Source organism: Drosophila gunungcola, unplaced genomic scaffold (assembly GCF_025200985.1).
Source record: "Drosophila gunungcola strain Sukarami unplaced genomic scaffold, Dgunungcola_SK_2 000248F, whole genome shotgun sequence".
NCBI lineage: Eukaryota > Metazoa > Arthropoda > Insecta > Diptera > Drosophilidae > Drosophila > Drosophila gunungcola.
Window position 1 is genome coordinate 19,997 of NW_026453409.1, and position 26,984 is coordinate 46,980.

At 38.0% G+C, this 26,984-nt stretch overlaps 1 protein-coding gene and 3 long non-coding RNA genes across 5 annotated transcripts; all 4 read left to right on the forward strand.

Moving 5' to 3' along the window:
* The first annotated feature begins 1,742 nt into the window (after positions 1–1,742).
* On the forward strand, positions 1,743–4,207 carry LOC128266053 (uncharacterized). The gene is made up of 7 exons (XM_053002325.1): positions 1,743–1,769; positions 1,838–1,927; positions 2,945–3,089; positions 3,273–3,329; positions 3,398–3,437; positions 3,515–3,828; positions 3,890–4,207. Coding segments are annotated over exons 1-6 (360 nt in total). The 3' UTR covers positions 3,516–3,828; positions 3,890–4,207.
* Positions 4,208–12,080: 7,873 nt separating this feature from the next.
* LOC128266052 (uncharacterized) lies at positions 12,081–12,828 on the forward strand. Its single transcript, XR_008269012.1, has 3 exons — positions 12,081–12,197; positions 12,268–12,392; positions 12,460–12,828. It is a non-coding gene; the product is annotated as an uncharacterized LOC128266052 (long non-coding RNA).
* Positions 12,829–12,851: 23 nt separating this feature from the next.
* LOC128266051 (uncharacterized) lies at positions 12,852–13,686 on the forward strand. 2 transcript variants are annotated; one of them, XR_008269011.1, is made up of 4 exons: positions 12,852–12,957; positions 13,028–13,437; positions 13,509–13,555; positions 13,630–13,686. It is a non-coding gene; the product is annotated as an uncharacterized LOC128266051 (long non-coding RNA). The 2 variants fall into 2 exon arrangements; XR_008269010.1 differs by having other exon boundaries at positions 13,509–13,679.
* Positions 13,687–26,329: 12,643 nt separating this feature from the next.
* LOC128266047 (uncharacterized) lies at positions 26,330–26,735 on the forward strand. Its single transcript, XR_008269007.1, has 3 exons — positions 26,330–26,429; positions 26,501–26,557; positions 26,623–26,735. It is a non-coding gene; the product is annotated as an uncharacterized LOC128266047 (long non-coding RNA).
* Positions 26,736–26,984: the final 249 nt, after the last annotated feature.

Sequence of the window (26,984 nt, forward strand, 5' to 3'; positions counted from 1 at the left end):
AAAAGATTTTGTATTTATATTTATCGCAGGTTCATCCGTAGCTGCAGACACGGATTTTTGGATAGCAGGTAAGTAGTTTTTTAATTTAAATTTGTTACTTTAGTGTGTGTTTATAATTTTTATTTTTATTGTTTCGCAGGCGCAGCGGAGATTTATTATGCTGGTATTGGATCGCTTTTGTGTCGGGTAAGTTTGTGTTTTTTTAAATTTGTTTAATGCGCGTTTTGTTTAAAATAATATTTTATTTATAATTCTTGCAGATTCGTCCGTAGCAGCAGACACAGATTTTAGGACACCGGAGGACTCTTTAATGCAGGTAAGTAGTTTTTAAATTTAATTTGTTAATTTAGTGTGCGTTTATAATTTTTATTTTTATTATTTCGCAGGCGCAGCGGAGATTACTTTTGCTGGTACTGGATCGCTTTTTGTGTCAGGTAAGTTTGTGATTTTAAATTTGTTTATTGCGCGTTTAGTTTTAAATAATATTTTATTTATATTTCTTGCAGGTTCGTCCGTAGCAGCAGACACAGATTTTTAGGATACCGAAGGACTCTTTAATGCAGGTTAGTAGTTTTTAAATTTAATTTGTTAATTTAGTATGTGTTTATAATTTTAATTTTTATTGTTTCGCAGGCGCAGCGGATCTCTTTTTATTCTTTGTTGGTACTGGATCGCTTTTGTGTCAGATAAGTTTATGTTTTTAAATTTGCTTATAGTGCATTTAGCTTTAAAAGATTTTGTATTTATATTTATCGCAGGTTCGTCCGTATCTGCAGACACGGATTTTTGGATAGCAGGTAAGTAGTTTTTTAATTTAAATTTGTTACTTTAGTGTGTGTTTATAATTTTTATTTTTATTGTTTCGCAGGCGCAGCGGAGATTTATTATGCTGTTATTGGATCGCTTTTGTGTCGGGTAAGTTTGTGTTTTTTAAATTTGTTTAATGCGCGTTTTGTTTAAAATAATATTTTATTTATATTACTTGCAGGTTCGTCCTTAGCGGCGGACACAGATTTTAGGATACCGGAGGACTCTTTATTGCAGGAAAGTAGTTTTTTTAAATTTAATTTGTTAATTTAGTATGCGTTTATAATTTTTATTTTTATTATTTCGCAGGCGCAGCGGAGATTTCTTTTGCTGGTATTGGATCGCTTTTGTGTCGGGTAAATTTGTGTTTTTAAATTTGTTTAATGCGCGTTTAGTTTGAAATAATATTTTATTTATGTTTCTTGCAGGTTCGTCCGTAGCAGAAGACCCAGATTTTTCAGAAACCAGAGGACCCTTTAATGTAGGTAAGTAATATTTAATTTAAATTTGTTGATTAAGTGTTATAATATTTTATTTTTATTATTTTGCAGGCGCAGCAGAGATCCCCTTTTTTTTCCTCTTTTGCTGGAGCTGGATCGTCTTTGTGTCAGATAAGTTTGTGTTTATTTAAATTGATTTAAATTTGTTGATTGAGTATGTGTTATTTTTTTTTAATTTTTATTATTTTGCAGGTGCAGCGTACATTTTTAGAGGATACTGGATCGCATTTGTGTTTTGTATGAATATGTTTTAATTTTGTTTATTGCATGTTAAGCTTTAATATTTTTATTTATTTTTTATTTTGATTTATCGCAGGTTCATCCATCGCCGCCGTCACAGTCGTAGCTTTGTCCCTCTCCACTGTCGCAGTCGTCAGGAAACTCAGGAAAAGATCGACCCAGCTAGGCCGACCTTTGCTGGATTTAGAAAAGACAATGTTGGATTCAATGGCTCGTCTGACAGTAAGGAGTCCGTTGGCTGAGGCAGCCGAGCGTCTGTATGGATGGTATCCCTCGCCGCTGTCATGTAGCGCAGGATTTTCTCTATAGGCCAGGAAGCGTTCAGGGCAGTATCAGGTGCTTGTGGAGATCAGGTTCCACATTCGTATGAGTTATTACAGGTGAGTGCATTGTCTGTTACTTCAATAGTCCTGTTTTGGTCCATTGTGTCCTCTGCGTTTTTGGAGAGTCAGCCTTTGTAACAATATCCCCAATGGGGAGCTGTGGTTGATAAGGACCCCTAATCGCGCATCATGTGTCGTGTTTATTGTATTTCTCCAGTTTAGGAGAGTCAGTTGCAAGGGACCCCTTTTTTGGGGGAGCTGCACTTGGCAAGGACCCTTTGCTGTGAGCAATTTTTTTTGTGTTTCTGTTTAAGTCTCGCATTTTGGAAAGTCGACCTTTACAGCAAGGACCCAGAGGGAGAGCTGTGGTTGATAAGGACCCTTAATTATTCCAGGTGTCTTGATTTTTATTTGTGTTCATAATAGCTCAGTTTGGGAGAGCGAACTGTGGTAAGGACCCCTTTTTTGGGAGAATTGCAGTTTGCAAAACCTCCAGTGAGAGCGCCAAACAATTTCTTGGTCCAGTTTAGGAGAGTCAAGAGCAGTAAGGACCCCTTAATTTGGGAGAGCTGTTTATGGCAAGGACCCTTTATTTCAGGCATTAATTTAATTTTGATTTAGTTTACGCGTCCGTGTTTCCTTATGGAATCTCCATCGCCGCAGTCGGAGGGTGGTTGGGGTTGGTAAGTGTGTTTTGTTTTGATTTTATTTATTGTGAGTGTGTTTTTTTTTCAAGTTTACTCAACGACACTCAGGAGAAGACTGTTGATCAGAATTCCCTGGTCGTTATATTTATTGCCCTCTGATTACATGTATTGTAATATTTAGGTACATTAAATGGCGGGAAATAGTATGTACATTGCATTTTTATGTGTTAGTGTATTATGTCTATTTTTTTTATTTTTAGCTATGTTTAAGCTTAAAGCTAGATTATGTGTTAGTATATTTTGGGTTACATTGGGATTTTAGGTTGAGGGTCACACTGTTATTTAATATAAACATTGGTGGTAACAATTTTAAGCGTGTTTTCTTATCCCGCACTAACATTTCCCGCTGTCTAATTTCTCGCCGCAGTATCCTCCCCCGCCGCAGTCGCCTCCCCCGCCGCAGTCGCATCCCCCGCCGCAGTCCTTCCCCCGCCGCAGTCAGGAGCCTCTTGTTTTGATCGCCGCAAACATTCCAGTGTGTTTTGCCAGTGGCCGAGAGAAGCTTGGGTCAGGTGAGTGTGATTTTGTTTTGTTTTGTTTCTGTGTTTCTCTCAGCAGTCAAATTTGGCCGGATCCGCAATGCGTTTGTGACAGGTAAGTTGGAATAGTCGCAGTGGATGTTTATTGACGGATGTGTTTATGTTTTTGATTTTAGTTATAGCGCATTTAATTATAATTTATTTTATTTCTTGCAGATTTCCATCGCGAGTCTTCTTCTTGCTTGTCAGAAGCCAAGATACCATTTGTGGCAGGTAAGTGGCTTTTAATTTAAATTGATTTATTGCACAAGTGTTATAATTTTTGATTTGTTATTGTGCAGGCGCAGCTGAAGTTTTTACTGGGACTGACTCGCTTTATTGGCATGTATTAATGTTTTGGGTTATTTTTTTTTAATAGTGCGTTTAATTTTAATTTTTCCTTTTTGCATTTTTCGCAGAGTCGTCCACCGCAGCAGTCATAGCCCTTCGGAGGCCAAGAGGAACCGTTTGAAGCAGGGAAGTAGCTTTTAATTTAGATTTATTTGTTGCGCATGTGTGTTATAATTTTTGTTTATTTTTTCCGCAGGCGCTGCCGGAAATTGGTTGGGCTGGATCGCTTATGTGGCAGTTACGTTTGTGTTTTGATTTTATATTACTCAATTATTTTGATTTAGAGCACATTTTCTTTTTCCCTTTTTTTCAGGTTCTTCCATCGCAGTAGTCAGAAAGGATTTCCCTTTTTTTTCCATGGCCAAGAAATCATTTTAGCCAGGTGAGTAGCTTTTAGTTTAGATTTATTTATGTGTTAATATTTATTATTTTTTAATTTTCAGGCGCCGCATTTTGGTACTGGATCGCGTTTATGTTAGTTAAGTTTATGTTTTAAATTTATTTATTGTGCGTTTGGTATGTTATATGTTAATCATTTTAATTTTTATTATTTTACAGGCGCAGCGGAGGATTTTTTTGTTGTTGCTGGATCATACATGAGTCAGATAAGTTTATGTTTTATTTTGTTTTTAGTTTTTTTCAAGTTTACTCAACGACACTCAGGAGAAGACTGTTGATCAGAATTCCCTGGTCGTTATATTTATTGCCCTCTGATTACATGTATTGTAATATTTAGGTACATTAAATGGCGGGAAATAGTATATACATTGCATTTTTATGTGTTAGTGTATTATGTCTATTTTTGGTTTTTAGCTATTTTGTAAGTTTTAAAGCTAGATTATGTGTTAGTATATTTTGGGTTACATTTGGGATTTTTTAGTTTAGGGTCACACTGTAATTTATTGTAAACATTGGTGGTAGTAATTTTAAGCGTGTTTTCTTTTCCCGCAGTAATATTTCTCGCCGACTGATTTTTTTCAAGTTTACTCAACGACACTCAGGAGAAGACTGTTGATCAGAATTCCCTGGTCGTTATATTTATTGCCCTCTGATTACATGTATTGTAATATTTAGGTACATTAAATGGCGGGAAATAGTATGTACATTGCATTTTTATGTGTTAGTGTATTATGTCTATTTTTTTTATTTTTAGCTATGTTTAAGCTTAAAGCTAGATTATGTGTTAGTATATTTTGGGTTACATTGGGATTTTAGGTTGAGGGTCACACTGTTATTTAATATAAACATTGGTGGTAACAATTTTAAGCGTGTTTTCTTATCCCGCACTAACATTTCCCGCTGTCTAATTTCTCGCCGCAGTATCCTCCCCCGCCGCAGTCGCCTCCCCCGCCGCAGTCGCATCCCCCGCCGCAGTCCTTCCCCCGCCGCAGTCAGGAGCCTCTTGTTTTGATCGCCGCAAACATTCCAGTGTGTTTTGCCAGTGGCCGAGAGAAGCTTGGGTCAGGTGAGTGTGATTTTGTTTTGTTTTGTTTCTGTGTTTCTCTCAGCAGTCAAATTTGGCCGGATCCGCAATGCGTTTGTGACAGGTAAGTTGGAATAGTCGCAGTGGATGTTTATTGACGGATGTGTTTATGTTTTTGATTTTAGTTATAGCGCATTTAATTATAATTTATTTTATTTCTTGCAGATTTCCATCGCGAGTCTTCTTCTTGCTTGTCAGAAGCCAAGATACCATTTGTGGCAGGTAAGTGGCTTTTAATTTAAATTGATTTATTGCACAAGTGTTATAATTTTTGATTTGTTATTGTGCAGGCGCAGCTGAAGTTTTTACTGGGACTGACTCGCTTTATTGGCATGTATTAATGTTTTGGGTTATTTTTTTTTAATAGTGCGTTTAATTTTAATTTTTCCTTTTTGCATTTTTCGCAGAGTCGTCCACCGCAGCAGTCATAGCCCTTCGGAGGCCAAGAGGAACCGTTTGAAGCAGGGAAGTAGCTTTTAATTTAGATTTATTTGTTGCGCATGTGTGTTATAATTTTTGTTTATTTTTTCCGCAGGCGCTGCCGGAAATTGGTTGGGCTGGATCGCTTATGTGGCAGTTACGTTTGTGTTTTGATTTTATATTACTCAATTATTTTGATTTAGAGCACATTTTCTTTTTCCCTTTTTTTCAGGTTCTTCCATCGCAGTAGTCAGAAAGGATTTCCCTTTTTTTTCCATGGCCAAGAAATCATTTTAGCCAGGTGAGTAGCTTTTAGTTTAGATTTATTTATGTGTTAATATTTATTATTTTTTAATTTTCAGGCGCCGCATTTTGGTACTGGATCGCGTTTATGTTAGTTAAGTTTATGTTTTAAATTTATTTATTGTGCGTTTGGTATGTTATATGTTAATCATTTTAATTTTTATTATTTTACAGGCGCAGCGGAGGATTTTTTTGTTGTTGCTGGATCATACATGAGTCAGATAAGTTTATGTTTTTATTTTGTTTTTAGCGCATTTAGTTTTAAGGATTTTTTGTTTTTATTTCCCGCAGATTCGTTCATAGCAGCAGACTCAGATTTTCGGATGCCGGAATACCTTTTAAGACAGGTAAGAAGCTTTTATTTTAAATTTGTTAATTGAGTAAGTGTTATATTTTTATTTGTGTTATTTTTTAGGCGCAGTGGAATTTTTCTGATGAATACTGGATTGCATTTATTGTCAGGTGTTTTAATTTTGTATATTGCACGTTGTTTTAAATTTTTATTTATTATTTATTTAATTTGTTTTTAATTTATGTTTCTTGCAGGTTTGTCTGCCGCAGTCGTCACAGCCGTATTTTCTTCTTTCTCCGCAGTTGCAATCGTCAGGAATCACAGGAAATGGTCAACCCAGCCAGGTTGTGCTTAGTTGGCTTTGGATAAGGATATTGATGGATTTAGTGGCGCGCTGTCTGGAATATGAGGGACCAGTGAGGATGGACAAATCCCCCGCCGCAGTCGTCTAGGCTTGGACCAGAAGAATTCGATGGCTGTGTCAGATAAGTTTATGATTTAATTATGTTTATTGCGAGTTCAGTTTTAAAGAGTTTTTAATTTTTATTTCTCGCAGATTTGTCCATGGAAGCAGTCCCGGATTGTCGGATGCCAAAAAGCCCTTTAAGGCTGGTAAGTAGCTTTTGGTCTAAGTTTGTTAATTGTGTATATGTTAATCGTTTTAATTTTTTATTATATCACAGGCGCAGCGGAAGATTTTTTTTGTTGTTACTGGATCATATTTGAGTCAGATAAGTTTATAGTATAATTTTTATTTAATGCGCATTTAGCTTTTGTAAATTTTTGTTTTTAATTTTATTTTTAGCAGATTCTTCCATCGCAGCAGTCGGAGTTTGGAGGCCAAAAATCATTTTATGCAGGTAAGTAACTTTTAAGTTTAGATTTATTGATTGCGCTTGTGTATTTTTTTAAAATTTTTTTCTTTTTTTTTTTTTCTGTAGACGTATCCCTCGCCGCAGTCGTGTTTACCAGGACCCTGGCAAGCCCAAGCGTGGTTCTGGCTGTGTGTTTGTATGGAATTTACTCGTCGCAGTTTTTATGTGGTTGGGGTAGGTAAGTATTTATTGTTTTGACTTTGTTTATTGTGAGTGTGATTTTTAATTATGTTATTATTTTTAATTTTTACAGGCTTGTCCCTCGCCGCAGTCGTGTGGAATTCCCTCGCCGCAGTCAAGGTGTGGTTGGGGTAGGAGGTGTGTTTTGTTTTGCATTTGTTTATTGTGAGTGTGTTTTTAATTATGTTGTTGTTTTGTTTTTTACAGATGTATCCCTCGCCGCAGTCGTGTGCACCTGAAGCCGGTCAGGAGCCCAATTGGGTTCCAATAATGAGACTGTGTGGAATTCCCTCGCCGCAGTCAAGGTGTAGGTTGGGGTAGGAAGTGTGTTTTGTTTTGGTTTCGTTTATTGCGAGTGTGTTTTTAATTATGTTGTTATTTTGTTTTTTTTTGCAGGTGAATCCCTCGCCGCAGTCGTGTGCACCCGAAGCCGGGTAGGAGCCCAAATACGTTCCAATAGTGTGTCTGTGTGGAATTCCCTCGCCGCAGTCAAGATGTGGTTGGGGTAGGAAGTGTATTTTGTTTTGGCTTTTTTTTTTTATTGTGAGTGTGTTTTTAATTATGTTGTTATTTTGTTTTTTACAGATGTATCCCTCGCCGCAGTCGTGTGCACCCGAAGCCGGTCAGGAGTCCAAGCGTGGTTCAGACAAGTGAATTTGTTTTGTTTTTATTTGTTATAAATGATGTGTTTTTAAATATGCCCTTTTTTCCCGCAGGTTCGTCCATACGAGCAGATTGAAGTCGTAGCGCCACCCCTCTCCGCAGCTTCAACCATCATGAATCGCAAGGATGTTCCACCAATTAGGCTGACCCTAGCTGGCAGTAAGGAAGGGAAGATACCCCGCTGCCGTCGCCTTTCTTTGGATCAGAAAGGAGTCCATCGGCTGTATGCGCGCCTGTGTGTTCGCGCAGAGCGTGTCCCTCGCTGCAGTCGTGTCCGGAGATCCTTGTAGGAGTTCGTTGCATCAGTTTTCACCGTCATGGTCAATCAGAGGCGCGACCAATCAGGCAGCGCGAGGCCTTTCCTATGGCCAGGAAAGCTGTCAAGGCAGGAACTTATGCTTGTCAAGTTTACTCAACGACACTCAGGAGAAGACTGTTGATCAGAATTCCCTGGTCGTTATATTTATTGCCCTCTGATTACATGTATTGTAATATTTAGGTACATTAAATGGCGGGAAATAGTATGTACATTGCATTTTTATGTGTTAGTGTATTATGTCTATTTTTTTTTTTTTAGCTATGTTTAAGCTTAAAGCTAGATTATGTGTTAGTATATTTTGGGTTACATTGGGATTTTAGGTTGAGGGTCACACTGTTATTTAATATAAACATTGGTGGTAACAATTTTAAGCGTGTTTTCTTATCCCGCACTAACATTTCCCGCTGTCTAATTTCTCGCCGCAGTATCCTCCCCCGCCGCAGTCGCCTCCCCCGCCGCAGTCGCATCCCCCGCCGCAGTCCTTCCCCCGCCGCAGTCAGGAGCCTCTTGTTTTGATCGCCGCAAACATTCCAGTGTGTTTTGCCAGTGGCCGAGAGAAGCTTGGGTCAGGTGAGTGTGATTTTGTTTTGTTTTGTTTCTGTGTTTCTCTCAGCAGTCAAATTTGGCCGGATCCGCAATGCGTTTGTGACAGGTAAGTTGGAATAGTCGCAGTGGATGTTTATTGACGGATGTGTTTATGTTTTTGATTTTAGTTATAGCGCATTTAATTATAATTTATTTTATTTCTTGCAGATTTCCATCGCGAGTCTTCTTCTTGCTTGTCAGAAGCCAAGATACCATTTGTGGCAGGTAAGTGGCTTTTAATTTAAATTGATTTATTGCACAAGTGTTATAATTTTTGATTTGTTATTGTGCAGGCGCAGCTGAAGTTTTTACTGGGACTGACTCGCTCTATTGGCATGTATTAATGTTTTGGGTTATTTTTTTTAATAGTGCGTTTAATTTTAATTTTTCCTTTTTGCATTTTTCGCAGAGTCGTCCACCGCAGCAGTCATAGCCCTTCGGAGGCCAAGAGGAACCGTTTGAAGCAGGGAAGTAGCTTTTAATTTAGATTTATTTGTTGCGCATGTGTGTTATAATTTTTGTTTATTTTTTTCCGCAGGCGCTGCCGGAAATTGGTTGGGCTGGATCGCTTATGTGGCAGTTACGTTTGTGTTTTGATTTATATTACTCAATTATTTTGATTTAGAGCACATTTTCTTTTTCCCTTTTTTCAGGTTCTTCCATCGCAGTAGTCAGAAAGGATTTCCCTTTTTTTTCCATGGCCAAGAAATCATTTTAGCCAGGTGAGTAGCTTTTAGTTTAGATTTATTTATGTGTTAATATTTATTATTTTTTAATTTTCAGGCGCCGCATTTTGGTACTGGATCGCGTTTATGTTAGTTAAGTTTATGTTTTAAATTTATTTATTGTGCGTTTGGTATGTTATATGTTAATCATTTTAATTTTTATTATTTTACAGGCGCAGCGGAGGATTTTTTTTGTTGTTGCTGGATCATACATGAGTCAGATAAGTTTATGTTTTTATTTTGTTTTTAGCGCATTTAGTTTTAAGGATTTTTTGTTTTATTTCCCGCAGATTCGTTCATAGCAGCAGACTCAGATTTTCGGATGCCGGAATACCTTTTAAGACAGGTAAGAAGCTTTTATTTTAAATTTGTTAATTGAGTAAGTGTTATATTTTTATTTGTGTTATTTTTTAGGCGCAGTGGAATTTTTCTGATGAATACTGGATTGCATTTATTGTCAGGTGTTTTAATTTTGTATATTGCACGTTGTTTTAAATTTTATTTATTATTTATTTAATTTGTTTTTAATTTATGTTTCTTGCAGGTTTGTCTGCCGCAGTCGTCACAGCCGTATTTTCTTCTTTCTCCGCAGTTGCAATCGTCAGGAATCACAGGAAATGGTCAACCCAGCCAGGTTGTGCTTAGTTGGCTTTGGATAAGGATATTGATGGATTTAGTGGCGCGCTGTCTGGAATATGAGGGACCAGTGAGGATGGACAAATCCCCCGCCGCAGTCGTCTAGGCTTGGACCAGAAGAATTCGATGGCTGTGTCAGATAAGTTTATGATTTAATTATGTTTATTGCGAGTTCAGTTTTAAAGAGTTTTTAATTTTTATTTCTCGCAGATTTGTCCATGGAAGCAGTCCCGGATTGTCGGATGCCAAAAAGCCCTTTAAGGCTGGTAAGTAGCTTTTGGTCTAAGTTTGTTAATTGTGTATATGTTAATCGTTTTAATTTTTTATTATATCACAGGCGCAGCGGAAGATTTTTTTTGTTGTTACTGGATCATATTTGAGTCAGATAAGTTTATAGTATAATTTTTATTTAATGCGCATTTAGCTTTTGTAAATTTTTGTTTTTAATTTTATTTTTAGCAGATTCTTCCATCGCAGCAGTCGGAGTTTGGAGGCCAAAAATCATTTTATGCAGGTAAGTAACTTTTAAGTTTAGATTTATTGATTGCGCTTGTGTATTTTTTTAAAATTTTTTTCTTTTTTTTTTTCTGTAGACGTATCCCTCGCCGCAGTCGTGTTTACCAGGACCCTGGCAAGCCCAAGCGTGGTTCTGGCTGTGTGTTTGTATGGAATTTACTCGTCGCAGTTTTTATGTGGTTGGGGTAGGTAAGTATTTATTGTTTTGACTTTGTTTATTGTGAGTGTGATTTTTAATTATGTTATTATTTTTAATTTTTACAGGCTTGTCCCTCGCCGCAGTCGTGTGGAATTCCCTCGCCGCAGTCAAGGTGTGGTTGGGGTAGGAGGTGTGTTTTGTTTTGCATTTGTTTATTGTGAGTGTGTTTTTAATTATGTTGTTGTTTTGTTTTTTACAGATGTATCCCTCGCCGCAGTCGTGTGCACCTGAAGCCGGTCAGGAGCCCAATTGGGTTCCAATAATGAGACTGTGTGGAATTCCCTCGCCGCAGTCAAGGTGTAGGTTGGGGTAGGAAGTGTGTTTTGTTTTGGTTTCGTTTATTGCGAGTGTGTTTTTAATTATGTTGTTATTTTGTTTTTTTTGCAGGTGAATCCCTCGCCGCAGTCGTGTGCACCCGAAGCCGGGTAGGAGCCCAAATACGTTCCAATTTTTTTTTCAAGTTTACTCAACGACACTCAGGAGAAGACTGTTGATCAGAATTCCCTGGTCGTTATATTTATTGCCCTCTGATTACATGTATTGTAATATTTAGGTACATTAAATGGCGGGAAATAGTATATACATTGCATTTTTATGTGTTAGTGTATTATGTCTATTTTTGGTTTTTAGCTATTTGTAAGTTTTAAGCTAGATTATGTGTTAGTATATTTGGGTTACATTTGGGATTTTTTAGTTTAGGGTCACACTGTAATTTATTGTAAACATTGGTGGTAGTAATTTAAGCGTGTTTTCTTTTCCGCAGTAATATTTCTCGCCGACTGATTCTCGCCGCCGTGTCCTCCCCCGCCGCGGTCTCCCTCCCCCGCCGCCGTCGGTTTTTTTTTCAAGTTTACTCAACGACACTCAGGAGAAGACTGTTGATCAGAATTCCCTGGTCGTTATATTTATTGCCCTCTGATTACATGTATTGTAATATTTAGGTACATTAAATGGCGGGAAATAGTATATACATTGCATTTTTATGTGTTAGTGTATTATGTCTATTTTTGGTTTTTAGCTATTTTGTAAGTTTTAAAGCTAGATTATGTGTTAGTATATTTTGGGTTACATTTGGGATTTTTTAGTTTAGGGTCACACTGTAATTTATTGTAAACATTGGTGGTAGTAATTTTAAGCGTGTTTTCTTTTCCCGCAGTAATATTTCTCGCCGACTGATTTCTCGCCGCCGTGTCCTCCCCCGCCGCGGTCTCCTCCCCCGCCGCCGTCGGTTCCCCCGCCGCAGTCCTTCCCCCGCCGCCGTCATTTAGTAAGAGCCGCCGTCGCAATCGCTCCCGGATGATTTGATAGCAAGCAAAACAATTGTGGCAGGTGAGTTTTTTGTTTTGTTTGCATCTCTTTCAGCACTCTTCAGTAGACTTTTGGCCGGATCCGCAATGCGTTTGTGGTAGGTAAGTTTTTGTAGTCGCAGCGGTTGAGTGTTGGCAGGTGTGTTTATATTTGGATTTTGTTTATTGCGTATTATTTTGGTTTGTTTATACGCAGGCCCTGCGGGAGTTTGGTTAGTTTTGGATGCCAACAATACCCTTCAATTCAGGTAAGTAGTTTTTAATTTATATTTGTTGATTGAGTCTGTGTTAATATTTTTTATTTTTATTGTTTCGCAGGCGCAGTGGGAATTTTTTTGCTGGTGATTCGCAGTTGTGTCAGTTAAGTTTAATGGTTAAATAATTTGTTTTTTATTGCGCATTTGGTTTTAGTGTTAGCAGTTTCTGGATCGCATTTGTGTCAGGTAAGATTATGTTTTAGTTTTGTTTATTGTTTATTAGATTTTTTTTTTTTATTTTTATTTCTCACAGATTAGTCCCTCGCAGCCGTCTCAATCGTAGCTTCATCTTTCTCCGCAGTCCGGTCGTCTGGAGTCACAGGAAGAAATCCGTCCAGGCAGGGTGCCCTTAGCTGACTTTGGGTAAGGATGTTGCTGGATTTAGTGGCACGTCTAACTGGACTGTGGAGGACCAGAAAGGATGGTTAAATCTCCCGCCACAGACGTCTTAGCTTGGACCAGAGAGGAATCTGTTGGCTGAGACAGCTGTGTGTCTGTGTGGGAAGTGTCCCTCGCTGCTGTCTTGTCTCAAGATCCTTATAGGATTCCTTCGCGTCAGTTGTCGGCGTCCTGAGGTATTCGAGTACATAGTAGCTACACGTACTGGATGGCTTTTGTGTCAGATAAGTTTATATTTTTAAATTTGTTTATAACGCATTTTGCTTTAAAAGATTTTTTATTTATATTTCTCGCAGGTTCGTCCGTAGCAGCAGCCTCGGATTTACGGATACCAAAGGACCCTTTAAAACAGGTAAGTAGTTTTTATTTAAATTTGTTAATTTAGTGTGTGTTTATGATTTTTTATTTTTATTATTTCGCAGGCGCAGCGGAGATTTCTTTTGCTGGTACTGGATCGCTTTTTGTGTCGGGTAAGTTTGTGATTTTAAATTTGTTTATTGCGCGTTTAGTTTTAAATAATGATTTATTTATATTTCTTGCAGGTTCATCCGTAGCAGCAGACACAAATTTTAGGATACCGGAGGACTCTTTAATGCAGGTAAGTAATTTTTAAATTTAGTTTGTTAATTTAGTATGTGTTTATAATTTTTATTTTTATTGTTTCGCAGACGCAGCGGATCTCTTTTTATTCTTTGCTGGTACTGGATCGCTTTTGTGTCAGATAAGTTTATGTTTTTAAATTTGCTTATAGTGCATTTAGCTTTAAAAGATTTTGTATTTATATTTATCGCAGGTTCGTCCGTATCTGCAGACACGGATTTTTGGATAGCAGGTAAGTAGTTTTTTAATTTAAATTTTTTACTTTAGTGTGTGTTTATAATTTTTATTTTTATTGTTTCGCAGGCGCAGCGGAGATTTATTATGCTGTTATTGGATCGCTTTTGTGTCGGGTAAGTTTGTGTTTTTTTAAATTTGTTTAATGCGCGTTTTGTTTAAAATAATATTTTATTTATATTACTTGCAGGTTCGTCCGTAGCGGCAGACACAGATTTTAGGATACCGGAGGACTCTTTATTGCAGGTAAGTAGTTTTTAAATTTAATTTGTTAATTTAGTATGCGTTTATAATTTTTATTTTTATTATTTCGCAGGCGCAGCGGAGATTTCTTTTGCTGGTACTGGATCGCTTTTTGTGTCAGGTAAGTTTGTGATTTTAAATTTGTTTATTGCGCGTTTAGTTTTAAATAATATTTTATTTATATTTCTTGCAGGTTCGTCCGTAGCAGCAGACACAGATTTTTAGGATACCGAAGGACTCTTTAATGCAGGTTAGTAGTTTTTAAATTTAATTTGTTAATTTAGTAAGTGTTTATAATTTTATTTTTATTGTTTCGCAGGCGCAGCGGATCTCTTTTTATTCTTTGTTGGTACTGGATCGCTTTTGTGTCAGATAAGTTTATGTTTTTAAATTTGCTTATAGTGCATTTAGCTTTAAAAGATTTTGTATTTATATTTATCGCAGGTTCGTCCGTATCTGCAGACACGGATTTTTGGATAGCAGGTAAGTAGTTTTTTAATTTAAATTTGTTACTTTAGTGTGTGTTTATAATTTTTATTTTTATTGTTTCGCAGGCGCAGCGGAGATTTATTATGCTGTTATTGGATCGCTTTTGTGTCGGGTAAGTTTGTGTTTTTTAAATTTGTTTAATGCGCGTTTTGTTTAAAATAATATTTTATTTATATTACTTGCAGGTTCGTCCGTAGCGGCAGACACAGATTTTAGGATACCGGAGGACTCTTTATTGCAGGTAAGTAGTTTTTAAATTTAATTTGTTAATTTAGTATGCGTTTATAATTTTTATTTTTATTATTTCGCAGGCGCAGCGGAGATTTCTTTTGCTGGTATTGGATCGCTTTTGTGTCGGGTAAATTTGTGTTTTTAAATTTGTTTAATGCGCGTTTAGTTTGAAATAATATTTTATTTATGTTTCTTGCAGGTTCGTCCGTAGCAGAAGACCCAGATTTTTCAGAAACCAGAGGACCCTTTAATGTAGGTAAGTAATATTTAATTTAAATTTGTTGATTAAGTGTTATAATATTTTATTTTTATTATTTTGCAGGCGCAGCAGAGATCCCCTTTTTTTCCTCTTTTGCTGGAGCTGGATCGTCTTTGTGTCAGATAAGTTTGTGTTTATTTAAATTGATTTAAATTTGTTGATTGAGTATGTGTTATTATTTTTTTAATTTTTATTATTTTGCAGGTGCAGCGTACATTTTTAGAGGATACTGGATCGCATTTGTGTTTTGTATGAATATGTTTTAATTTTGTTTATTGCATGTTAAGCTTTAATATTTTTATTTATTTTTTATTTTGATTTATCGCAGGTTCATCCATCGCCGCCGTCACAGTCGTAGCTTCGTCCCTCTCCACTGTCGCAGTCGTCAGGAAACTTCAGGAAAAGATCGACCCAGCTAGGCCGACCTTTGCTGGATTTAGAAAAGACAATGTTGGATTCAATGGCTCGTCTGACAGTAAGGAGTCCGTTGGCTGAGGCAGCCGAGCGTCTGTATGGATGGTATCCCTCGCCGCTGTCATGTAGCGCAGGATTTTCTCTATAGGCCAGGAAGCGTTCAGGGCAGTATCAGGTGCTTGTGGAGATCAGGTTCCACATTCGTATGAGGTATTACAGGTGAGTGCATTGTCTGTTACTTCAATAGTCCTGTTTTGGTCCATTGTGTCCTCTGCGTTTTTGGAGAGTCAGCCTTTGTAACAATATCCCCAATGGGGAGCTGTGGTTGATAAGGACCCCTAATCGCGCATCATGTGTCGTGTTTATTGTATTTCTCCAGTTTAGGAGAGTCAGTTGCAAGGGACCCCTTTTTTGGGAGAGCTGCACATGGCAAGGACCCTTTGCTGTGAGCAATTTTTTTTGTGTTTCTGTTTAAGTCTCGCATTTTGGAAAGTCGACCTTTACAGCAAGGACCCAGAGGGAGAGCTGTGGTTGATAAGGACCCTTAATTATTCCAGGTGTCTTGATTTTTATTTGTGTTCATAATAGCTCAGTTTGGGAGAGCGAACTGTGGTAAGGACCCCTTTTTTGGGAGAGTTGCAGTTTGCAAAACCTCCAGTGAGAGCGCCGAACAATTTCTTGGTCCAGTTTAGGAGAGTCAAGAGCAGTAAGGACCCCTTAATTTGGGAGAGCTGTTTATGGCAAGGACCCTTTATTTCAGGCATTAATTTAATTTTGATTTAGTTTACGCGTCCGTGTTTCCTTATGGAATCTCCATCGCCGCAGTCGGAGGGTGGTTGGGGTTGGTAAGTGTGTTTTGTTTTGATTTTATTTATTGTGAGTGTGTTTTAATTATGTTATTATTTTTATTTTAGCAGCCATCTCCCGCGCCGCAGTCGTGTGTTCCGGAAACCAGGCGGAAGTCCAATCTTGGTTCAGACGGGTGAATTTGTTATTTATTTTATTTATTTTAATTGTGTTTTTAATTATGCTTTTTATTTTCCCTCGTAGTCATATCCAGCCAGGCGCGTCAGTGTGGGTAGAGAACCATTGTGGAACCCGTGAGAGCAGCATCATGGCGCTGCTAGGCAGTTGGAGTCTTCCCGAAGAAAGCAGGACAGTTTGGAGTCATCCATGGCAGGAGCAGGTGCTTGTGGGAAACAGGTGAGTTGATTATAGTCCCATTTCTGTATTTTATTTTGATCCCTCTCCCTTTTATTATTATTATTTTTTTTTTTTTTTTTTTTTTTTTAATTTGTTGAATAGTATAGGGTTTGTTGTCCTATGTGAGTTTGGAAATCAGGTATGATTATCCTTATGATGCCGTGGGGTTGTCCTTCCATTTTGTCCAGTAGTTCTTCTCGTGTTATTCTTCCCTCTCTAAAAAGTTTATTATATTTATTTATAAGCAATTCACACCATCTCTCTGGGGGTTTATCTTTTAATGCCCTTTTTTTCTCGTTTTTCTTTTTGATCTCCTTTTCATTTTCTTCTAGTTCCTCTCTCTCGTCTGTTAGTCGCAGTAATGTAGGTAGACTTTTTCTAAATTTTTCCCTTAATTTTTTTAATATTTGTTTTTCCTCCCCTTCCGTGTAACCGTAGGTGCTATTGTAAATGGTCTCTATTTGTGGTTCAGGGATATTTGCTTTTGCTGGAAGCAGGTGTTTTTGGTATTGGTCTAGGTATCTGGATCTGCTCGCCGCTAGCCTTTCAGGGATATACGGTTTTAGAATAAGGTCCCTTATGAGTGGATTTCTGTGGTTTACTGTTGAAATCGCAAACCTTTGGCTAGAATGAGCAAAGACTTCTGAGAAAGATTTAATGTTGTGGATTTCTCTGATAGTGGATTGTTTTGTGTACCTAGATGCACCAATAGATTTTCTTATTAGTTTATTCTCTACAGTTTGAATTTGCTTGGCGCTCGTTTCTGATATTAAGGATCCCCAAACAGCTATTGAGTAGTGCCAGATGGGCGATATTATTTGTTTAAAGAGGAGTGTTTTGGTGTTGTCAGGCAGTTTGCTTTTTTTGCCTAGTAACCATTCCAATTTTTTGTAGCTTGAGAAGATTTTTGCTCTTAATTGAAGAATATGAGGTTTAAGAGTAAGTTTTTTATCCAATATAACCCCCAAGTAGCATTGCTTGTTTTGTTTCATTGTCCTTTGTCCGTCAACAAATGGGGTAGTATACGGGTTTTCCTTTCCTCTTAAGGAAAATAGTATGTGTCCCGTTTTTTTTCGCATTTATTGAGATGTCCCAATGTTTAGCCCAACTACAATATTTGCTTAGATATGTGTTGCTCAACTCAGTGGCTGTATTTGCAGTTGAGGCACTACTAAGGATGACGGTGTCGTCAGCGTATGTGGCAAGTAGCATATTCTTAGGAAAGTAGTTTGGGAAAGACCTTTCATAGCTGGGGTTAATTGGGATTGGAAGCGGCATGTCTGATGTGAAAACTGAGTATAGTATGGGCGCTAGGTTTCCTCCTTGGGGCACTCCAGCTGTTATTTTGCATGTTTTAGATGTAGTTCCGTTGCCTAGCTTTACAGAGAATGTTCTATTCAGCAGATAGTTTTCTAGGACATTGAACATGCAGGTAGGGAGAAGCTTAGCTAGTTTGACAAGGAGTCCATCATGCCAGACCCTGTCAAATGCCTCTGAGACATCAACGAAGGTTGCTGAGCACACCTCTTTCTCTTCAAAGGCCTTCAAAATAAATTGCGTTACCCTGCTTAGTTGATGTTCAGCACTGTGTTCCTTTCTAAAGCCAAACTGGTGGTGAGGAATGGCTTTAGCAAAGGATTCAGTCTCGAAAAGCCTGACCATTAGGATCTTTTCAAGTATTTTGGAAAAGCAGGGTAAAAGACTTATGGGTCTGTAGGAGCTTGCACAGGAAGGAGACTTTTTTGGCTTGAGAATCATGGTGATTGTTGCATGTTTCCACTGGCTCGGAAAATGACCTGTTTGTAGAATCCTATTGTAAATAAGGACGAGATACAGTCTGGCTTTTATTGGTAGGGTTTTAATCAGTTTGTTGTCAACTTTGTCATGTCCAGGGGCCTTTTTAGTCTCTAGGGCATCAATTAGCGTATTAAGCTCCGCTAATGTGACTGGCCTAAGGTTGCTATAATTCTGTGCTCTTGTCATTGCTGCGTTAAGTGTTTTGTGGTTCATTAATTCCTTTTTAATTTGTTCTCTGTCTGTAATTTCGTTCCTTAGGTTCGGGGTAAATCGGGATTCTAGGTGAAGTGCAAGGACTTCGGCTTTTTCATCCGCAGTCCTGGTCCAGAGGCTGGCTGGTGTAGGCTTACTTGGGTCAATTTCCTTTTTTAAGGGCCAGCAGGGTTGCTCTTGTTTTTTAATTATGTTCGTCATCTTCCATAACTTCTCCATTTTGTATCTGTCTGTTGGGTCAATATCTTTTATTTTGTCATTTATGTTTTTTTCCCTAAGTTTTTTAATTTCTTTGGCCAGTTTATTTTGAGCAGCTTTGAACCATGTTTTTGCTTCTTTTGTTCCTGTAGCTCTGTATATTTTATTAAGTTCTCGTTTTTGGTTAAGAAGGTTAAGGGTTTTTTTCGTCTAGTTTTATTAGGTTAGGGTTTTCCTTGTGTCTGTTGTTGTTTCTATTTTGCGTGTGGGTTTGAGGGGTTGCCTCCTTGGCTGAATTGTTGATGTTTCTCATTAATATATCGATGCAGTCTTCTATGTCCTGTCCTGATTTAATGTCTGTATTTAGTAGAATTTTGTCTTCCAGTAGTTTTTTAAATTTAGAAATATTAGTTTGTTTTGTGATTATTGTAGTTTTTGTTTTTTCCTGCATGATGTTTGTTTTGTTGAAGTTAATAGTAAGCTGAAGAGGAACATGGTCAGAGCTGAGGTCTTGGGAAGCAGTGATCTTAAGATTTTGCCTTCTAAATCCTTTGTATATGGCAAAGTCAAGTGCTGAAGGCTGCTTTCTGCTGTCAAATGGATAATGGGTTGCTTCGCCTGTGGCTAGAGTCTGTAGGCTTCTTGAGATTTGTAGACTGTCATGTAGGTGTCTGCCTCTTTCGCAAGAGCGGTAGTTGCCCCAATTTGAATGTTTGGCATTCCAGTCCCCACTCAAAATAAATTTAGACTTTCCGCCCAGTGCTTCCTTAAAGTAATTAAACATCTGGGTGAAATGACTTGGACTCCATTTGTAGGTAGGTGGACAGTATACGGGGGCAATGATGACCATGTCTGCTCGAATACCGCTTGATGGGATGAGGACTATTGGTGAGCTTTGAATAAATTCAGTTTCAATGGGACTTAGGGCCATGTGTCTTATGTTTTTATTTACTATTATGGCAGTGCCGCCCTTTCTATTTGAGTTAGGGTTGCGTGCGTGGTAAGTATGGAATCCTGGAAAATTGAGGGCTTTTGAGTTTGGGTGAAGCTTGGTTTCAATGACCATCATTATTTGTATTTTTTCTTTGACTATAAAGGCTTCAATTTCATTCGTCTTGTTTCCTGCTCCACAGGCATTCCAGAAGCATAATCTTAGTGTGTTTGTGTTATTGTTAATATTGTTTGTGGTGTGTGTCATTTAATAGGATTCTATTTTTGCGGTAGGTTTGTGTTATTTTATTTTGTTTTTTTTCTCAGTTTAAATTATTTAGTAAGGTCATTATTTTATTTATGAAGTTGTCCAGTTTAATTTCTAAGCTATTGATCCTTGCTTCGAAGGCTTGGCTAGTTATATTTTCCTGTGTCGGGGTGGGGTTATTTATTGGCTTTGTTTCTGTAGGGGACTTTTTAATGTAGGTTGGGTTCTCATTCTCAATTTTCCTGGGTTTGAAAAATGCCCTAGCAGCACGGCTTGTTGTTGGTGGGCTTTCACCAGTTTGCTGCTTTGTTTGGGGGGGAATCTCGTCATTTACTTGTGATGTTGTCCTTTTGTATTTTTCCCTTAGTCCTTGTTGAAAAGCTTTTAGGTGACTTTCAGCTGGGTTTTTTGTCCTGTTTTTTGGTTCGGTGCCTCTTCGTATGCGGTTGAGTCGTTTTTGAATGGCAGAGTCATGGGGTGAGGGGCGATGGAAAGAGGGATATCTTTTTTCCTTTATTTCTTTTAGTGGATTTGGTCGGGTAATTTCTACTGGCAATTTAGGATAAGTGTATACAGCGGATTGGGGCCTGGTTTCTTTTCTGGCCTCCCTTATATCTCCTAGATTTATTTGGTTTACAAATAAAGCTTTCTTTTCTTTTTGATAGATCGGACAACCCTTGTATGAGCTAACATGAGCCCCCAAGCAATTTGCGCATGTAGCCGGACTTGATCTCGATTTGGGACAGAATCGAGTTTCATGGTTTCCAGCGCACTTCATACACCTTGAGCCTTTTAGGCAATGGTTTCTGGAGTGGCGGAAACCCTGACAGTTAAAGCATTGGACAGGCTCCCTTGTCCTATGCATCCTCTCCACTTTGACGATTTGATTGCCCAGGATTTTAAGAGTGAGTATACTTTTGTGGTCCCCGTCAGGTCTTGTTTCAATTTCTAATTTGTGAATCTTTATAGGTGCTCCTGTTTTATTTTTCATAATCTGTATGAAACGGGTCTTGTACCCGATTTTTTGAAGCTCGTCAATAATCCACGCGTAAGGAGTGGAAGGATGTAGGTGACGAATAACTACATGGAAGCCCTTGTCCGCTTTCACCTGGTGCGTGTGAGCTGGGATGCCATTGTCAACCAGGATTTGTTTAATTATATTATAGGCATTCATGTCAATTGCGTTTATTTGTACCCCATTTCCAGTAGTGGTTCTAGTTTTGTAACTAGAAATACCCGCCCTGTAATTAAATTTTTCAAGCAGCGGCACTAGCTCTGTAGTGCTGGCTACTTGAAGCGGTGGCACCTTCCTGCTGGTGGGCACCGTCCTCCAAGGATGGGGGTTTGTGTCTGTTATTTTTTGTGGGGGAATTTTAGCTGTCTCGAGTGGGATGCTATTTTTCCTATGTTCGTCCGCTATGTAGTTTGCTGTATTGCTTTTAAAAATTGGGGTTTCAATAATAATGTTTTCGTGGTAATTTGTTTCGTCAAGATGGCACTGTTTCTTAGCAGGGGTTTCATCTGGGGTAGTTTCGTTTTTATCTAAACATCTCTTTCCTGGCGTCTTGAGAAAATCGTCTGTGGCTGTGATCTTGTCGTTTGTTTTAGGGTCCTTGACTACTTCTGCATAAGTAGTCAGTTTTTGTTTGGGATATTCGGAATATAGAAGATTGCGTCTGGCTGAGCTGTGGCTATTTATATTTTTTGGGGCGCGGGTTCGTTGTTCCTTTGGAGGAGGGGACAAGGGGAGAGCATGAAGGGTTTCAGTGTCCAGGGGAGGCGATCTTCTCCTTTTGTCAGCTGGAGTCGGTGGGTTTGCATGTTTTATTTGTGTTGTGTTGGGGAGATTTGGTAAAATGTTGTTTATTTGTTCCAAAATTGTGTTTGTTAGTGATGCCGGGTCGACTAGTGAGCCATCTGTCATATTTCTTAGGGATGGGGGGCAAGGTTGCCAGACGTCCATTTGAGTAGTGATGGGTTTTATGTAATTTGCTGTTTTAATCGATGTTTCTGTGTCATATTTATTGAAGCGTTTAGTGATTTTGTCATGAGGGTTGTGTGCGGTTGTTGTGTTTGTTTGTGTGACTGTCATTATGCATTTGCTAGCGTCATTGGCAGTGATATGTTTCTCATGAGTGTCAGTGTGTGTGAAGGGAGTTATTTTGTTTTGTGTGAGGAGATTTGTTCCATTGTTTGTGTGAGTGGTGAAGTTTTGTGGCTTTATTTCGCCATATTTATTGAGTGAGAGAGGTGTTGAGTGTGTGTTTGTGGTTTGTTTGTTATTATTGATTGTGTGTGTGTCTGGAGAGGTGGAGATATCTATTGGTGTGATGTCTTGTATTTGTGAGTTTGTGACGCTGCTTTTGGCGCCTATACTGTGTTTGACTTTATTTGAGAGCGGGAGAGGATTAAGAAGGGAGAGAGTGGTGTGTTTGTTCGTTTCCTTAGTGTCTGTGAGGTTGTTTGAGAGGCGCTTGGTTTTGGCGCCTTGTTGGTTATTGCAGGTGTTTGTGAGAGTGAGAGAAGCTTTTTGTGTGGTTGGAGAGGGTGTGATTTGGTTGTTTATTTGTGAGAGTGAGAGAGTCGTTGTTTTCCATTTTTGGTGTGTTGGCGTCATCTGTTTTGGCGCCTTTTGCTCTTGTTTTTTTGTTTGTGAGCGAGAGAGAAGTTAGGTGAGAGAGAGTGGTACATTTATGATTTTCTTTTGGATCTGTGGGAGTGTTCGAGACGCGGCTTATTTTGGCGCCATGATTTTTGTTGTTGCAGGTGTTTTGGGAGAGAGGGGAACTTTTTGTGTGGTGAGAGAGGGTATGTTTTGGTTGCTTATTTGTGAGTGTGAGTGAGCATTGTTTTCCTATTTTTGGGGTTGTTTGCGTTGGTGATTTGGCGTCATTATTTTTGGCGCCTTTTATGCTTGTTTTTTTGTTTGTGAGCGAGAGAGAAGTTAGGTGAGAGAGAGTGGTGGGCTTATGGTTTTCTTTTGTGTCTGTGTGAGTGTTTAGGACGAGATTTATTTTGGCGCCATAATAGTTATTGCAGGTGTTTGTGAGAGAGAGAGGAACTTTTTGTGTGGTGAGAGAGGGTTTGGTTTGGTTGCTTATTTGTAAGTGTGAGTGAGCGTTGTTTTTCATTTTTGGGGTTGTTTGACTTTGTATGTTGGCGTCATCACTTTTGGCGCCTTTGTCGCTTGATTTAGTATTAGTGAGCGAGAGAGGGGTATGATGAGGAAGAGAGTCGGGTTTGGGTTTTGAGGAATTTACAATTTCAGCGGCTTGTTGGCTGCTTCGTTGAGAAATTTTTTAATTTGTATAAATTTCTGTGTAATGAGGGGATCCTCATCGTTTTCCTGTAATTCCATTAGGGTAGTGTCGTCGTCTGATTTTATTGGACCCTCAGTGAGTGCCGAAATATCCATGAATAAAGGAGTTGAGGGATATTCGGGGCTGGAACTTAGTGAAACAATATCACCCTCGCTGCAGGTGACCGAGGAGATTGAACTGTTGGCCATTTATTAACAAATAAAAAACTCTTGGTTTTGCGTCAATATTTTTGTTTTATTTAAATATCAACCCGGTGTGGTTTTGTCAGATTTGTTTTATACCTTTGTTGGTATTTGCCCAGTTTTGTCTTTTTTCCTTGTTCTTGGTGGTCAGCGATAGTCTGCAGTTTTTCCCAGTTTTCACTTGTACTTTTCACTTTTTTTTTTCGAGTTTTTTTTTCAAGTTTACTCAACGACACTCAGGAGAAGACTGTTGATCAGAATCCCCTGGTCGTAATATTTATTGGCCTCTGATTACATGTTGTATATTTAGGTACATTAAAATGGCGGGAACTAGTATTACATGCATTTTTATGTGTTAGTGTATTATGTCTATTTTTGGTTTTTAGCTATTTTGTAAGTTTTAAAGCTAGATTATGTGTTAGTATATTTTGGGTTACATTTGGGATTTTTTAGTTTAGGGTCACACTGTAATTTATTGTAAACATTGGTGGTAGTAATTTTAAGCGTGTTTTCTTTTCCCGCAGTAATATTTCTCGCCGACTGATTTCTCGCCGCCGTGTCCTCCCCCGCCGCGGTCTCCTCCCCCGCCGCCGTCGGTTCCCCCGCCGCAGTCCTTCCCCCGCCGCCGTCATTTAGTAAGAGCCGCCGTCGCAATCGCTCCAGGATGATTTGATAGCAAGCAAAACAATTGTGGCAGGTGAGTTTTTTGTTTTGTTTGCATCTCTTTCAGCACTCTTCAGTAGACTTTTGGCCGGATCCGCAATGCGTTTGTGGTAGGTAAGTTTTTGTAGTCGCAGCGGTTGAGTGTTGGCAGGTGTGTTTATATTTGGATTTTGTTTATTGCGTATTATTTTGGTTTGTTTATACGCAGGCCCTGCGGGAGTTGGTTAGTTTTGGATGCCAACAATACCCTTCAATTCAGGTAAGTAGTTTTTAATTTATATTTGTTGATTGAGTCTGTGTTAATATTTTTTATTTTTATTGTTTCGCAGGCGCAGTGGGAATTTTTTTGCTGGTGATTCGCAGTTGTGTCAGTTAAGTTTAATGGTTAAATAATTTGTTTTTTATTGCACATTTGGTTTTAGTGTTAGCAGTTTCTGGATCGCATTTGTGTGTCAGGTAAGATTATGTTTTAGTTTTGTTTATTGTTTATTAGATTTTTTTTTTTTTATTTTTATTTCTCACAGATTAGTCCCTCGCAGCCGTCTCAATCGTTAGCTTCATCTTTCTCCGCAGTCCGGTCGTCTGGAGTCACAGGAAGAATCCGTCCAGCAGGGTGCCCTTAGCTGACTTTGGGTACGGATGTTGCTGGATTTAGTGGCACGTCTAACTGGACTGTGGAGGACCAGAAGGATGGGTAATCTCCCGCCACAGACGTCTTAGCTTGGACCAGAGAGGAATCTGTTGGCTGAGACAGCTGTGTGTCTGTGTGGGAAGTGTCCCTCGCTGCTGTCTTGTCTCAAGATCCTTATAGGATTCCTTCGCGTCAGTTGTCGGCGTCCTGAGGTATTCGAGTACATAGTAGCTTACACGTACTGGATGGCTTTTTGTGTCAGATAAGTTTATATTTTTAAATTTGTTATAACGCATTTTGCTTTAAAAGATTTTTTATTTATATTCTCGCAGGTTCGTCCGTAGCAGCAGCCTCGGATTTACGGATACCAAAGGCCCCTTTAAAACAGGTAAGTAGTTTTATTTAAATTTGTTAATTTAGTGTGTTTATGATTTTTTATTTTATTATTTCGCAGGCGCAGCGGAGATTTCTTTTGCTGGTACTGGATCGCTTTTTGTGTCGGGTAAGTTTGTGATTTTAAATTTGTTTATTGCGCGTTTAGTTTTAAATAATGATTATTTATATTCTTGCAGGTTATCAGTAGCAGCAGACACAAATTTTAGGATACCGGAGGACTCTTTAATGCAGGTAAGTAATTTTTAATTTAAGTTTTGTTAATTTAGTATGTGTTATAATTTTTATTTTTATTGTTTCGCAGGACGCAGCGGATCTCTTTTATTCTTTGCTGGTACTGGATACGCTTTTGTGTCAGATAATGTTATGTTTTTTAAATTGTTATAGTGCATTTAGCTTTAAAAGATTTTGTTATTTAGTATGTATCCGCAGGTTCATCCGTACTGCAGACACGGATTTTTGGATAGCAGGTAAGTAGTTTTTTAATTTAATTTGTTTACTTTAGTGTGTGTTATAATTTTTATTTTTTATTGTTTCGCAGTGCGCAGCGGAGATTTATATGCTGTATTGGATCGCTTTTGTGCGGGTAAGTTTGTGTGTTTTTAAATTTTGTTTAATTGCGCGTTTTGTTTAAAATAATATTTTATTTATAATACTTGCAGATTCGTCCGTAGCAGCAGACACAGATTTTAGGACACGGAGGATCTTTAGTGCAGGTAAGTAGTTTTTTAAATTTAATTTGTTAATTTAGTATGCGTTTATAATTTTTATTTTTATTATTTCGCAGTGCGCAGCGGAGATTTCTTTTGCTGGTACTGGATCGCTTTTTTGTCAGGTAAGTTTGTGATTTTAAATTGTTTATTGCGCGTTTAGTTTTAAATAATATTTATTATATTTCTTGCAGGTTCGTCCGTAGCAGCAGACACAGATTTTAGGATACCGAAGGACTCTTTAATGCAGGTTAGTAGTTTTTAAATTTAATTTGTTAATTTAGTAATGTGTTTATAATTTAATTTTATTGTTCGCAGGCCGCAGCGGATCTCTTTTTATTCTTTGGTGTGATACTGGATCGCTTTTGTGTCAGATAAGTTTATGTTTTTAAATTTGCTTATAGTGCATTTAGCTTTAAAAGATTTTGTATTTATATTTATCGCAGGTTCGTCCGTATCTGCAGACACGGATTTTTGGATAGCAGGTAAGTAGTTTTTTAATTTAAATTTGTTACTTTAGTGTGTGTTTATAATTTTTATTTTATTGTTTCGCAGGCGCAGCGGAGATTTATTATGCTGTTATTGGATCGCTTTTGTGTCGGGTAAGTTTGTGTTTTTTAAATTTGTTTAATGCGCGTTTTGTTTAAAATAATATTTATTTATATTACTTGCAGGTTCGTCCTTAGCGGCAGACACAGATTTTAGGATACCGGAGGACTCTTTATTGCAGGAAAGTAGTTTTAAATTTAATTTGTTAATTTAGTATGCGTTTATAATTTTTATTTTTATTATTTCGCAGGCGCAGCGGAGATTTCTTTTGCTGGTATTGGATCGCTTTTGTGTCGGGTAATTTGTGTTTTTAAATTTGTTTAATGCGCGTTTAGTTTGAAATAATATTTTATTTATGTTTCTTGCAGGTTCGTCCGTAGCAGAAGACCCAGATTTTTCAGAAACCAGAGGACCCTTTAATGTAGGTAAGTAATATTTAATTTAAATTTGTTGATTAAGTGTTATAATATTTTATTTTATTATTTTGCAGGCGCAGCAGAGATCCCCTTTTTTTCCTCTTTTGCTGGAGCTGGATCGTCTTTGTGTCAGATAAGTTTGTGTTTATTTAAATTGATTTAAATTTGTTGATTGAGTATGTGTTATTTTTTTTAATTTTATTATTTTGCAGGTGCAGCGTACATTTTAGAGGATACTGGATCGCATTTGTGTTTTGTATGAATATGTTTTAATTTTGTTTATTGCATGTTAAGCTTTAATATTTTTATTTATTTTTTATTTTGATTTATCGCAGGTTCATCCATCGCCGCCGTCACAGTCGTAGCTTCGTCCCTCTCCACTGTCGCAGTCGTCAGGAAACTCAGGAAAAGATCGACCCAGCTAGGCCGACCTTTG